Genomic DNA, 14,047 nt, shown 5'->3' with positions numbered 1-14,047 from the left:
AATTGAGGCGAGATTCTAATGGGCATCGAGTACTTCCTATCCGTCAAGTGTCTGGACAGTGGGCCCCTCATATGGATTAGAATGATCTGGCAAGAAAAGGAGGTCATCGTTGTACCTAGCCCAGGCAGGAAACCTGGCTAATTAATGTATTTCCAACTATAGCAAAACAAAAGCTGATACACACAAAAATGCCGACTTTAGGCAGAAGCTCTGAGCTTGCGGCTGAGGCACCATTAAAAATTATTGAAATTCCATACATAAAACAGTATGCCTAGTTTCACCAACACATTAAAATATTTTTAAAGACATAAAGGTTATTCTTGAAAACAGCAATGCGATTTTGGTGTTGTGACTTGGATATTTCACCCTTCTGGAAAGCTGGGTGTTTCTGAAATGTTTTGAATAATTGAGAAGGGAATGCTAAGAGTTAGTGTCAGCGCTGCATAATTTTAACAATTTGCACTTTAAAAAGGTACTGTTGAATTATGATTGTACAAATCCTACTGCCGTATTAAATGGAGAATTAGAGATTACCAACGTTTATTCATGCTAGAGGGCTCGAGTGATGCTATATATTAAACTAAGAGCAGATACTGCCACCTAGATAAATTCTGATGCCCTTGTTAACTAGATGTTGGCTTAACACCTTACTTTTTTGAGAAATGGTAACAACAGACAATAGTGGCTTGGAACAAGGAAAAATACAATGAATGATAGAGGGTCACTTTAAAAATCCATGTAAATGTAATTTTCTTGGGGAAAAGAAGATCCGTTTTGCCAAATAGCAATGACTAAGATTTTATTCCATTTTTTTTTAAATGCAGAAGACAAATTACTCTTAGAAATAGGAGGAGAAAACTTTATAAGGCATAAACAAAAGCTCCATATAATCCTGAGGTTTATAAGGAGGTAGGTGCAGAAGTGATAACAGTAAGACTTGTAACTTTCTTATTAGGTTATTTCTTTCTGAGCTCTGGAAGAAGAAGAGATTGTTTGATACTCAAATAAAAGCACACACAGGTTTTAGTTTAATAAGTAAAATAAGATCACTTAATAATTTTTTTTAAAAGAAGAGCATTACATTATAATCTGTTTTGATACACCTCCTAGCACACAAAACAAACCAACTCCATTCCCCACTTTGATTCCTTTGTTGCCTTTTTTTGACTCCAGATTGAATAAAAAAATCAGCAATATTCCAGGAGCATTCATTTATCAGGTTTAGAAAGGTTTTTGTCATCTTTGGACTGTTTTAGCTCTTCTTCAAATCTTATTTTGTTTTCCTCTGTTACTCCTAGAATGGCTTCAATGTCATCAATGGCCGTCTGTAAATGAACAATAAAAGTAATATTCATTACTTAAAGACCTCTTACAACTCTTCCTCCCCACCCCACCCCCCCGCCCCAATTATTTGCTCCTTTTTGGAGTTAGGTATAATTTAGACCAGTTAAACTCAAAGTGTGTTTTGCTAAGACTCATCTATAAATTGTGTCATCAGTCGTGAACTAATTGAGAGTTAAAAAAATTGAAAGTAAGGATTTGGAAACATTTATAGAAATTTTTATGGCTGCTAAATCAAATGGAAAAAAATGGGCTCCTATTTTATATGTCTTTAATTTTTTTCATTTCATTTTTCTAGTAATTCATGTTTGTTGTATTTTACAAAAGTACTGATCCATGGTAAGTTGGAAAAAACAAAACTTCACTATAGATAATTTGAGAAGCATTGGTCTAGTCATCCTAAAATGAGAGCTAGTAGACTGATGGGAGTATTTACTTCCATTGTTTTTTTTCCCATTGGGCAGAAAAATGGCACATTTCCCTTTTATTTTTTTTAGCTATTTTTTATTGAGGTACTATTCACATGCCTTAAAATTCACCCTTACAAACAGTTCAAATCAGTAGTTTTCAGTGGGTTCACAAGAAACCATCATTATTATGTAATTCCAGAAAAATTTCAGTACCCTATATAGAAACTCTATGCCCATTAGCAGCCTTTCCTCATTTTCCCCTTCCCTTAGCTCCTGACAACTGTTAATCTACTCTCTGTCACTATAGATTTGCCTACTGTGGACATTTCATATAAATGGAATAATAGCCTTTTGTGCCTGACCTTCTTCACTTAACATAATGTTTTCAAGGTTCATTTGTGTTGTAGTGGATCAGAACTACATTTCCTTTTTATGCCTGAGTAACACTCCATGTTAACTATGATCTATTTTTACCTTGGCTGTTTACACTTTAGGTATTGTGTCTAAGAAGGCATTGCTAGCTACAGGCTCATGAAGATTTATTTATACCTGTGTTTTCTTCTAAGAGTTTTATAGTTGTAGCTCTTACCTTTGGGTTTTTGATCCATTTTTATTTAGTTTTTATATATGCTATGGAGTGGAGGTACCACTTCATTCATTTGTATGTGGATATCTGTTTTCTCCAGCACCATTTGTTTAAAAAACAGTATTTTCCCCATCAGATTGCTTTAGCATTCTTGTCGAAAATCAATTGACTACAAATGTATGGGTTTATTTTGGATTCTCAGTTTTATTCCATGGTTCTACTTCTATTCTTATGCCAGTACCACTCTTGATTATCATAGTTTTGTTGTTTGTCTATTTTTGAAAAGATTTTATTTATTTATTTTAGAGATAGCAAGGACAAGTGGGAGGGAGGTGTAGAGGGAGAGGGACAAGCAGACTTGTTGGGCCCAATGCCCTGGCTTAATCCCATGTCCCTAGATCATGATCTGAGACGAAATCAAGGTCAGATGCTGAACTAACTGACTGAGCCATCTAGACACCCCACTGTAGTTAAGTTTTAAAGTTGAGAAGTGTAATTTCTCTTTGTTCATCGTTTTCAAGATTATTTTGACTATTCTGGATCCTTTGCATTTCCATAGGAATTTTAGGATCATTTTGTAAATTTCTGCAAATAAAGCCAGCTGAGATGCTGATAGGAATTGGTGTTGAATCCATAGATCTGTCTGAGGAGTATTATTGCCATCTTAACAATATTAAATCTTCCACTCAATTTGTTTAGATCTTCTTTCTTTTATGATGGACAGATCTTGTACTTCTTCTGTTAAATATATTCCTAAATTTTTTTATTCTTTCTGATGCTATTATAAATGGAATTAAAAAAATTTTTTTTGAATTTAAATTTAAAATTAAAAAAATTATTTTTGGATCATTCGTTATTAGTATATAGAAATACAATCAATGTCTCTATATTGATCTTGGGTCTTGCAACTTTTCTCAACTCATTTATTAGCTCTAACAGGTTGTTTTTGGGTTCTTTAAGATTTCTTAAATACAGGATTGGGGCGCCTGGGTGGCTCAGTGGGTTAGGCCGCTGCCTTCGGCTCAGGTCATGATCTCAGGATCCTGGGATCGAGTCCCGCATCGGGCTCTCTGCTCAGCAGGGAGCCTGCTTCCTCCTCCTCTCTCTCTCTCTCTCTGCCTGCCTCTCTGCCTACTTGTGATCTCTCTCTGTCAAATAAACAAATAAAATATTTAAAAAAAAAAAGATTTCTTAAATACAGGATCATGTTATTTCCGAATAGAGATAGTTTTACTTCTTTCTTTCCAATCTGGATGCCTTTTATTTCTTTTTCTTGCTGAATTGCCCTGGCTACAACCTCTAGTACAGTGATGAATAGAAGTGGTGAAGGCAGACATCCTTGTCTTGCTCCTGATCTTAGGGGAAAAACTTTTAGTCTTGCACCATTAACTATGATGTTAGCTGTGGGCTTTTGCTAATGCCCTTAACAGGTTGAGGAAGTTCCCTTCTATTCCTAGGTTGAGTGTTTTTAGGAAATATTGTTATATTTTGCTAAGTGCTATATCTGCACCACCTTCCATTTTTTTTTCAGTCTTGGTAAATCCTTCTTTACAGACTGAAGATACTTACTAGAATTACCACTGGGGTGGTAGATAGAAAACATTACTAAAAATGAATCTACTTTACTTTTTGCCTGTGGTTTCCAGTTGAGTCCTCTGAGTTACTTTACCTATTCAAACATGATGAAGGCCCACACTAGGAATCAGATGCAGATTTTGGTGATCAGTACACTATTCACAAAAACAGGTGCAATGATCAACGGAACAGAACAGAAAACCTAGAAATGGACCCAAGACTATATGGTCATCTAATCTCCAACAAAGCAGGAAAAGAATATCCAATGGAAAAAAGACTATCTTTTCAACAAATGGTGTTGGGAATACTGGACAGCAACATGCAGAAGAATGAAACTGGACAACTTTTTTATATCATACACAAAAATAAATTTAAAATGGATGAATGTGAGATAGGAAGCCATCAAAATCCTAGAAGAGAACACAGCAGCAACTTCTTTGACCTCAGCTGCAGCAATGTCCTACTAGACACATCATCAGAGGCAAGGGAAATAAAAGCAAAAATTTGGACTCCATCAAGATAAAAGTCTTCTGCACAATGAAGGAAACAATCAACAAAATTAAAAAAACAACCTATGGAATGGGAGAAGATAGTTGCAAATGACATATCTGATAAAGGAGTAATAGCTAAAATCTATAAAGAACTTATCAAACTCAACACCCCCCAAAATAAATAATCCAGTTAAGAAATTAGCAGAAAACATGAACAGACACTTTTCCAGAGAAAACATTTAGATAGCTAACAGATACATGAAAACATGTTCAACACCACTCATCATCAGAAAAATATAAATCAAAGCTATGATGAGATACCACCTCACCACCTCACACCTGTTAGAATGGCTAAAATTAACAACACAAGAAACAACAGATGTTGGTGAGGATGGGGAACACTCTAACACTGTTGAGGGGAATGCAAACTGGTGCAGCCACCCTTGGAAACAATATAGAGGTTCCTCAAAAAGTTAAAAATAGAACTACCCTATGATCCAGCAATTGCACTACTAGGTGTTTACCCAAAGGTTAAAGGTTTATGCAAAGGATGCAAAAATACTGATTCAAAGAGGCACATGCACCCTGATGTTTATAGCAGCGTTATCTACAATAGCTAAACTGTGGAAGGAACCCAGATGTTTATCAACAGATGAATGGATAAAGAAAATGTGATATATATATATATATATCACATCTTCACCATATATATAGATATATACCAATATATATATCTATATATAGATATACCAATATATAATATATAAAGATATAGATCTATATCTTTATGTAATATATCTTTATGTAATATATCTTTATATAATATTTATATAAAGATATAGATATAGATATATATTATATATTTATATATAAATATATGTTATATATTTATACAAATATTATATAAAGATATAGATCTATATCCTTTATCTATTATATAAAGATATAGATATAAATATATATAAATATATAGATATAATACATCTATAGATATAAATATATCTATATCTTTATATATTATATATTGGTATATCTATCTGTATATAGATATATATATTGGTATATATTGGTATATAGATATATATAGGTATATATTAATATATTATATTATGTATAATATAATATATCTATATATTTTTATAAATATATATCTATATATTTATATATATTTATAGATATCTATATATCTATATATAAAAAGAATAAAAGAATAAAAAAATAGAATAAAATCTGGCCGTTTGTAATGACATGGTTGGAACTAGAGTGTCTTATGCTAAGGCAAATAAATCAGTCAAAGAAAGACAAATACCGTATGATTTCACTTACATGTAGAATTTAAGAAACAAGACAGATGAAGATATGGGAAGGGGCACAAACAAGAGAGAGGAAGGGAGAAAGGGAAGCAGACCATAAGAGGCTCTTTTTTTTTTCTTTTTTTAAGATTTTATTTATTTATTTGATAGACAGAGATCACAAGTAGGCAGAGAGGCTGGCAGAGAGAGACAGAGAAGCAGGCTCCCTGCCGAGCAGAGAGCCCGATGTGGAGCTCCATCCCAGGACCCTGAGATCATGACCTGAGCCGAAGGCAGAAGCTTTAACCCCCTGAGCCACCCAGGTGCCCCAAGAGACTCTTAAAAATAGAGAACAAACTGAGGGTCGGTGGAGGGAGGTGGATGGGGTATGGGCTAGATGAGTGATAGGCATTAAGAAGGGCATTTGTTGGGCACCTGGGAGGCTCAGTGGGTTAAAAGCTTTGTCTTTGGCTCAGGTCATGGTCTCAGGGTCGTGGTCTCAGGGTCCTGGGATTGAGTCCTGTGTTGGGCTCTCTGATCAGCAGGGATACTGCTTCCCCCTCTCTCTCTGCCTGCCTCTCTGCCTATTTGTGATCTGTCTCTGTCAAATAAATAAATAAAATCTTAAAAAAAAAAAAGGCATTTGTTGTGTGATGGGCACTGGGTGTTATATGTAAGTGATGAATCATTAAATTCTATACCTGAAACCAATTTTATACTATATGTTAACTAACTAGAATTTAAATAAAAAATTGAAATTAAAAAAATACCGAGTGTTCATCTCTGTTTGGCCTGTGTTTCAAAAACTCTTGTGTGGATCTTGCTCCTGTTTTCTTGCTTTTGTTCATATTTCTACAGTTTGGAGACTTTTGATCAATTACACACAACTAGCTTTCATGGTCCAACATCTTTAAAGGCCATTTGGAAGCTTCAAACAGATTAGTGATGAAATTTCTGCCCCAAATTGGAGAAACAGTGTGTGGGGTACATGGCCCATGTCTGCGCTGAGGGCTTTTTCTGTTTCTCTCTTCTCCACATTATCTTTCCTGGGGTCTCAGAACTCCTCTGGTCCTAGAAATGTGGCCTCCCCAGGAATCCTTGGCCAGATACTGCGTTATCTGCAAATAAGTAGGTTACATTCAGGGTTTTTGGTGGTGACTGTCTCTGTGTCGGTTTCATTGTGATACTTCAGCGTCACCTCTGATCTCAGAGAGCCATGTTGTTTTGTAAACTGGGTTTGGAAATGGCAGCAACTTAAAACAAGTCTACTATATTTCAAAGAAAAAATTTCAAACTATTAAATTTAACTAACAGGTTCAGTGGGAACCTTATAATATTGACCCTGTGCATTATAAGATATGTACTGCTTCACGATAAAAAAAAAAAAAATGGTTTAGCACTTGTTTACAATACAGCATGAGGTATTTTCAGTCCTTGTATAGAAATTAACCAGAATCGTTAGTTAATTAACACCTCACCTTAAAATTGGTCTCGCCTTGCATATTAGGTGCTGATATTTCTTGATGGATGATGAAGAGATTTCGAGCAAAGGTCATGAGGACCCCCTGGAGATCTTCACCGATTGTTCTGTTAATGATATCCAAACAAATGAGTTTACCAACGATTCCCCTCACATGCTTAAAAACAATCACCCTCTCATTTGTGCCTGTCTGGTGGTGGAATTTAATGAGTATTTTCAATCTCACAAGGTGGCAATCTTCAGGGAGGTATGAAAGATGAGGCTCCATTTTAACTTGTCAACAAAGAGGATTTGTGTAATAAATATTTTTTATTAATCAACTTAGCAGAATATAAGAATAGCTTCCGTCATTCCTAGCGAAAGGCTACCACTGAGCTAGGACGGTAGTATTAGCTCATTTAAAAAACTGTCGAGATCGGTGTGTAAGAGAATTGTTGCTACGTATAATTCATACCTGACAATTTCTATGCCTACAGAGATATCTGCACCTCGATATCCCAGAGACTTTTGTCTGGGGCTTATTTTCTATTTCATGTATGCAAGCAATTCCTTGCATGAGGAATGCCCTGTCCGTGTATGTATGTATAAGTCTGCCCCATCCGTGTTCCTAGAAGAATGTGCCCCATTCCTGAACAGCCAGCTTTATAAAGCCGAACACACACTCGAAGGTTTCAGAGACAACTCACAAATCATCCTGTAGAATTTCACTGTGGCCAGTGAACATTTCCAAACGACAAGACTGTTGGAAGTTGTAGCTTTGAAACAAAACTGCAAGGTATTGCTTCTAGTTATTGTGTGAACTTTCCGTAGCAAAAGGGAAAAAAATGGATTAAGTGAATGGATTGATTTTTAAGAATTGTTCTGTCTTGAGGGTGTGAAACTAAAGAGCTTCCCCTTAAGGCAGCTTCAGAGAACTTTGAGTTACTTGCTTCCCAGTTGTTGCCTGTAAATAAGTCATTTTAGAGTGTAAGGCTTCAACACTCCCAGTGGCGACCTTCCAACCTGACTGGGCTTTCCCGTAGGTCAGGCTGGGAGCAGAAAGCTTCCCAGGCCCCAGGCAGGAGACTGTTTGTCCTGCCACTGGCAGTGTGACCTTGGGGGGAAAGCTACTTTAAGATCGTGAGTCTTCATTCCTTTTTTTCTGAAATGAAGGAGTTGGGCTGGATTAGTGCTTCCATACTTTTGGAGTTGCAGTCCTCAAATCCAAGGACTGCCCACCCTTCTCACAGTTACCCAACGTTAGCTTCTATTGCCTCTTTTAAGAAACTAATAGCCAAAGGCAACTTCAGAGTCAACAATTTTTAAAGTGATTTATTTTATTTATTTTTACCCTTTATTGCCACAGACTCAGTATGTTGGTATATATTAGACCCTGGTGCCTTTTTTTTTTTTTTAAGATTTTATTTATTTATTTATTTGACAGAGAGATAGAGCCAGAGCATACAAGCAGGGGGAGTGGCAGAGGGAGAGGGAGCAGCAGGCTCCCAGCTGAGCAAGGATCCCAAGACCCTGGGAACATGACCTAAGCCGGAGGCAGATGCTTAACCAACTAAGCCACCCAGGTGCCCTAGACCCTGGTGCTTCTTAAAATAGCAGATTCTCAGGCTCTACCTCAGATCAGCAAAATCAGATTCTTTGGGTTTGGGATCTGGGAAAGTATAGTTTCGCGTAGACCCTCAGATGATTCATATATATACATATATATGATTGAGGCCCATATTTTTAAAAAATTTGTGTGTGTGTGTGTGTGTGTGTGTGTGTGTGTGTGTGTATGATCCCAGATCCGCACGTGGATTCATGCCTCTATTGTCATCTCTCCTTAGCCTCCTGGGGTCCATGGTCCATGAACCAAGCAGCCAGATAGACTCTAAGTCCTCTTCCCTATTAACTCTTTTCTAGAATTTCCTTCATTTTTCCTACCTTGAAATTTCTTCTCTAATTCTGCTATTGCCAGAAATATACTAGTATAAACAGAGTCCATATGAAGTTATCCTGGCAAAGCCAGACTGCAGAATTCTTGTCTGTAAGGTCATCACTCTTGGTGCTCTCCCCTTTCCTAAAGAGCTGGGTGACTAACATCTCCCCCTGAGGTGAACCGATTGTAAGGAAGCCAAACAAAGCCCAGCTAGCTCAGCAAAAGCCTCTTCTTAAAGCTCCACAGAGAAAATCAACACAAACAACACAAAGAAGGAAAGTTTGTATTTGTTCATCTTTTTCTCTCTCGATATGAATTCTAGAAAGCAAAGACTCTCCCCTGGTCATTGTCTACTAACTCATCTGTTCTCAACCTCCGTGTCCACATGTCTGAGCCACTCCTGATGTGCTAACTGTAATTCCACTCATCTATTGCACAGTCAAGGAAGTACAGCTACATGCAAATGAGAATTTGGGGGATAATCTTGAATCCTACCTAATACTCAGAAGAAGTAAACTAACAAACTTGGGACAAACTTGCACAGGTAAGTGATGCCCTTCAGTAGAGAGAGAACGTCTTCCATAATAGGGTTCCCCATGTAAGGGGGCCATACAGTGTTGGTAAAGCACACTAGATTCAGGGTCCAGAGACACAAGCTACTGTGTGACACCGGTAAACCACCTCCCTGCTTGAAAACCCAGTTTCCTTTCTACTAGGAGAGTCCGTTAATCCTCAGGGTCCTTCCTAGCTCCAACATTCCCTGGTTCTGTGACTGCAGGAAAGGATGAGAAAGATGAGATAGAAAATAGCAGACAAGGCTCTAGACTCTTCAGGAGGCCCATGTTGATCAACAGTGCCCTTTTCTATAGGATCGGTGAGTAGCAGTACCATCTAGAAGGTGCAATATTAGGACTATTGCCACCACCAAAGCTAGCCTTCAGGTATGGACCCTGCTTTTGGGGGAACATATTGTCAAGTCACCAGAACACTTTGCTAAGCATGCCAGAATGACAACTGCCTTCTAAATATGGGTGTCTGAACCTGGTCCTCCTCAGTCAGGTTTATTGTGACTTATATGTGTATGTGTTTGGGTGTAGTATGTTGTTGGACCATAGGAGTTTATCTTGTTTTATTTAGATCTTCAAGCATTTCATAAAATGACTTTAGATGTGTCAGTGGAGGTTCATAAATATAACCGATTAATTATCCAGAATTGATGGGGAAGAGGCTAGCCTTGAAATCTCAGGAGCAGGTGTAGGGATAGTTGGGCGAGCTCCTCTTCGTCACCGGCCTAATTATTCATTCTGTAGGCTTCAGCATCAAACCAACCTCACTGCTCAATCAGTTTGATGAGTGGGGAGTTCCTTTTTCATATAAGTCTCTTCTGTCTCCTAAATTCCCTGATGCTCTCCTCTTGCCTGGTTCCTCTGTGCCCAAGTACCCTCCTGGAGAAGTCTTCCTGTGGCCCATACTGTGGGAGCTCTGCCTCTGCCCTGTTAACACTATCCCCTTCTCATCCTGTCAGTTGGAGGACACAAGTTCTGCTTCTGCATGTCAGCCTCTGGTGGGTTTTGCCACCTGCTGGCAGGCTTTCCTCATGCCATCCTCTTGCTGGCCTGGATCTGTAAAAGCAGCCTCCTCTTGGAGCTCTTATGGTCATGCTCCCCCCAGCTAACTCTCTGGATATCCTTTCACTCTTTGCAGTTGAACTTTCCTGATGCTGTGAGCTGGTTGCTCCTTGGGATGGTCTCCTGGCACGTGAACTCCTTCGTGTGTGATTTCCCTGGCTGCTCTTCTCCCAACACCTGCAGGGTCCTGTCCCTCCCAGCCTCATTCCAAGTGCATGAAGGTTTGTGTCATTCCAGTCCTGGCCCAGCTTTTTCTTTGCAGTTTACTTTAATGCCAACCAATACCTAGTAGGGTATGGCTCATGTCTCTGTGTTCTGATTTCTAGTTCTTGTACTTAACCATCCCATCTGTCTGAATTCCTAAACTTAGACATGTACTTGGACCTGGAACTTTACCTGCTTAATTAGACTCATTCTAATTCTGGAAAATACAAAGTTCTCCAGCTTGTCAACTTTAAATCCATTGACTGCCTGGTTCTCCCACTCCCAGTAACTGCCTGGTGGCCTGTGTGCTGCCACAGCCCTGGACATATTAACTCATTTACTTATTTACAGACTGTCCATGAGGCACCCCATTAACTTCATGAGAGCAGGGACTTGTCTTTTGGTTCACTGCTATATGCCTAACGCTTAGAACTGTGCCACAGTTGATAAAATGCTTTTGAATTTTCTGGTAGTGAAGGTAGGGCAGGGAGGGAGCTGATGGATAGAACATCACTGGGAAGCAAAGGGTAGCTCCTTCCCTGCACATGCACAGAGGTGTTCCTAGCCCCGCTCTCCTCCTGGAGGTACATATCCAGGCAGAGAAGATGCATGTATACTTTTTGGGGTGTTCTGTCTCATTCCTGGTGCTCTCCTGGCAGTATAAAAAAAGAGTGGGAAAGAGAGGCTAAAATAGCAGTGAAGGGACTCTTCTGACATGGCCCAGGACATTTTACATGTTTATGGGACCTTGGGGAAAGGGGGAGACTGAAGGGGATGACTCAACCAGCCAGGTCTCCACCCCAGTGAAAAGTAGCATTGAAGACTGTAAACACTAGATTAAGCTATTAGCCACATTCTGGCTACAAACGTGGAGGAAACCAAAACATTAGCATGAGTTCAAAGGGATGGCTGCTGTAATGGACAGTGCTGTGGTAAAACAAAGGACCACACTTTGGAGAAGGGAGTTGAGACCTGTCCTGTGCACATCTTTGCCCATTTCAGTGTGCAGCTCTTGGGACCAGTTTCTAGGGGACTGAGCACCTAGGGGACACCGAGGCTATTCAGGACATTGATGTTTAGTGGAGGAATGGAGTCTTATTTGGTGCTCTTATTTGAGTTTCATGGTGTTACACGAGACTATTACATTAATGTGTGTAATGTGTGTAATCCTTTCAATGTGAGGCCACAATGTCTACACTAGTGTAGAAGTCAGAAGGAAGAAAAATACAGGGCAAATGGTTTCCCAGCAAGTTAATTTAAAGGTGTCCAAAGGCCATATTCCAAGATATGAAGTAAGATTGTACAGTTTGAATCCTAGATCAGAAGACAAATTTGCTAGCTCTCCAGATTATACTGGGGAGAAATTTGCAGGACATAGGAAACAGCAGCCTCCTGAGTGATGCTAGCAGGACTCTTCTTAGCATACATGCATCGGGGCTGAAATTGGAGCTGAGGAGGGGCTATGGACCCTGCTTTTGGGGGAACATATTGTCAAGTCACCAGAACACTTTGCTAAGCATGCCAGAATGACAACTGCCCTTCTAAATATGGGTGTCTGAACCTGGTCCTCCTCAGTCAGGTTTATTGTGACTTATATGTGTATGTGTTTGGGTGTAGTATGTTGTTGGAACTAGCCTCTTCCCCATCAATTCTGGATAATTAATCGGTTATATTTATGAACCTCCACTGACACATCTAAAGTCATTTTATGAAATGCTTGAAGATCTAAATAAAACAAGATAAACTCCTAATAAATCAGCATGCTGATTAAAATGCATGAGAAGCATCATTCTTACTGGTTGTTATGGTTTATCTTTGTAGCTTATCACATCTCATAGACACACTTTATACTCACAACATTCCCAACTTGTCTCTCTTGAGGTGTTCATATAATATAAAAATAGTTCCTTGTTTGTCCTAGAAAATTTGAATGGGGAGAAAAGAAATAGCTTGTTATCTTAGAAGCAAAGAAAACATACTGCACCAAGACCACTAAGACTGACTGGAATCAAAATCCAGAGCTACCTTCAAATATTGTGAAAACCACATTTGCAAAATCTGTCTCCAGAATATAGAGTAGATATGTTCTGGGACAGTATTATTAATTGAGATATAATTCATATAACACATTGTATAAGTTTAAGGTAACAACGATACCTCAATATGATACATTTATATATTGTGATATAATTACCATTGTAGCCTTAGCTAACACTTCTATCACATTCTATAATTATCATTTCTTTTTTATGGTGATGATATGTAAGATCTAGTCTCTCTGAAGTTTTGAAATATATGATACAGTATTGTTGACTATATGACTATGCTCTGCATTATTTATCGACTAGTTGCAAGTTTGTACCTTTTTTTTTTTAAGATTTTATTTATTTATTTGACAGAAAGCGAGATCACAAGTAGGCAGAGAGGCTGGCAGAGAGTGAGAGAGGAGGAAGCAGGCTCCCTGCTGAGCAGAGAGCCTAATGTGGGGCTCGATCCCAGAACCACGGGATCACGACCTGAGCCGAAGGCAGAGGCTTTAACTCACTGAGCCACCCAGCCACCCTTTTAACAATATCTCTGCAATTCCCTTACTTCCCATTCAATTCAGTTTCCGAGCTCAGCACTTTAGTTCCAAATATAAGTGATATTATACACTGTCTTTGGCTTATCTCACTTAGCATAAGGCCCTCAAGGTCCACCCATGTTGTTGCAAATGGCAGGATTTCTTTCATTCTCATGATTGAATGATATTCTATCATATATACACACCACATTTTCCTTGTTGATTCATCTATCGGTGGACACTTAGGCTGTTTCCATGTCTGGTGAAAAATGCTGCAGGGAACATGAGGGTACAGATATCTGGGCGCCTGGGTGGCTCAGTGGGTTAAGCTGCTGCCTTTGGCTCAGGTCATGATCTCAGGGTCCTGGGATCGAGTCCCGCATCGGGCTCTCTGTTCAGTGGGGAGCCTGCTTCCTCCTCTCTCTCTCTGCCTACTTGTAATCTCTCTCTGTCAAATAAATAAATAAAATCTTTTAAAAAAAAGGCATTTTCCTTCTTCCTTCCTTTCTTTCTTTCTTTCTTTCTTTCTTTCTTTCTTTCTTTCTTTCTTTCTTTCTTTCTT

At 38.7% G+C, this 14,047-nt stretch overlaps 1 protein-coding gene across 1 annotated transcript in view; it reads right to left on the bottom strand.

Annotated features, from left to right (window-relative positions):
- Positions 1-788: 788 nt before the first annotated feature.
- The window catches only part of IQCH (IQ motif containing H), a 131,917-nt gene continuing 118,658 nt past the window's right edge, over positions 789-14,047 (bottom strand). The window contains exons 14-16 of the mRNA XM_059372074.1: positions 12,778-12,839; positions 7,174-7,282; positions 789-1,325 (exon numbers count right to left, since the gene is read on the bottom strand). Coding sequence (XP_059228057.1) covers positions 1,209-1,325; positions 7,174-7,282; positions 12,778-12,839 — 288 coding nt within the window. The 3' untranslated portion in view covers positions 789-1,208. The remainder of the gene's footprint in view (positions 1,326-7,173; positions 7,283-12,777; positions 12,840-14,047) is intronic.

The sequence above is a fragment of the Mustela nigripes genome, chromosome 13 (assembly GCF_022355385.1).
Source record: "Mustela nigripes isolate SB6536 chromosome 13, MUSNIG.SB6536, whole genome shotgun sequence".
NCBI classification, from domain to species: Eukaryota; Metazoa; Chordata; class Mammalia; order Carnivora; family Mustelidae; genus Mustela; species Mustela nigripes.
Note: the sequence above shows the minus strand (reverse complement) of the source record. Positions and strands in the feature narration are given on the sequence as shown.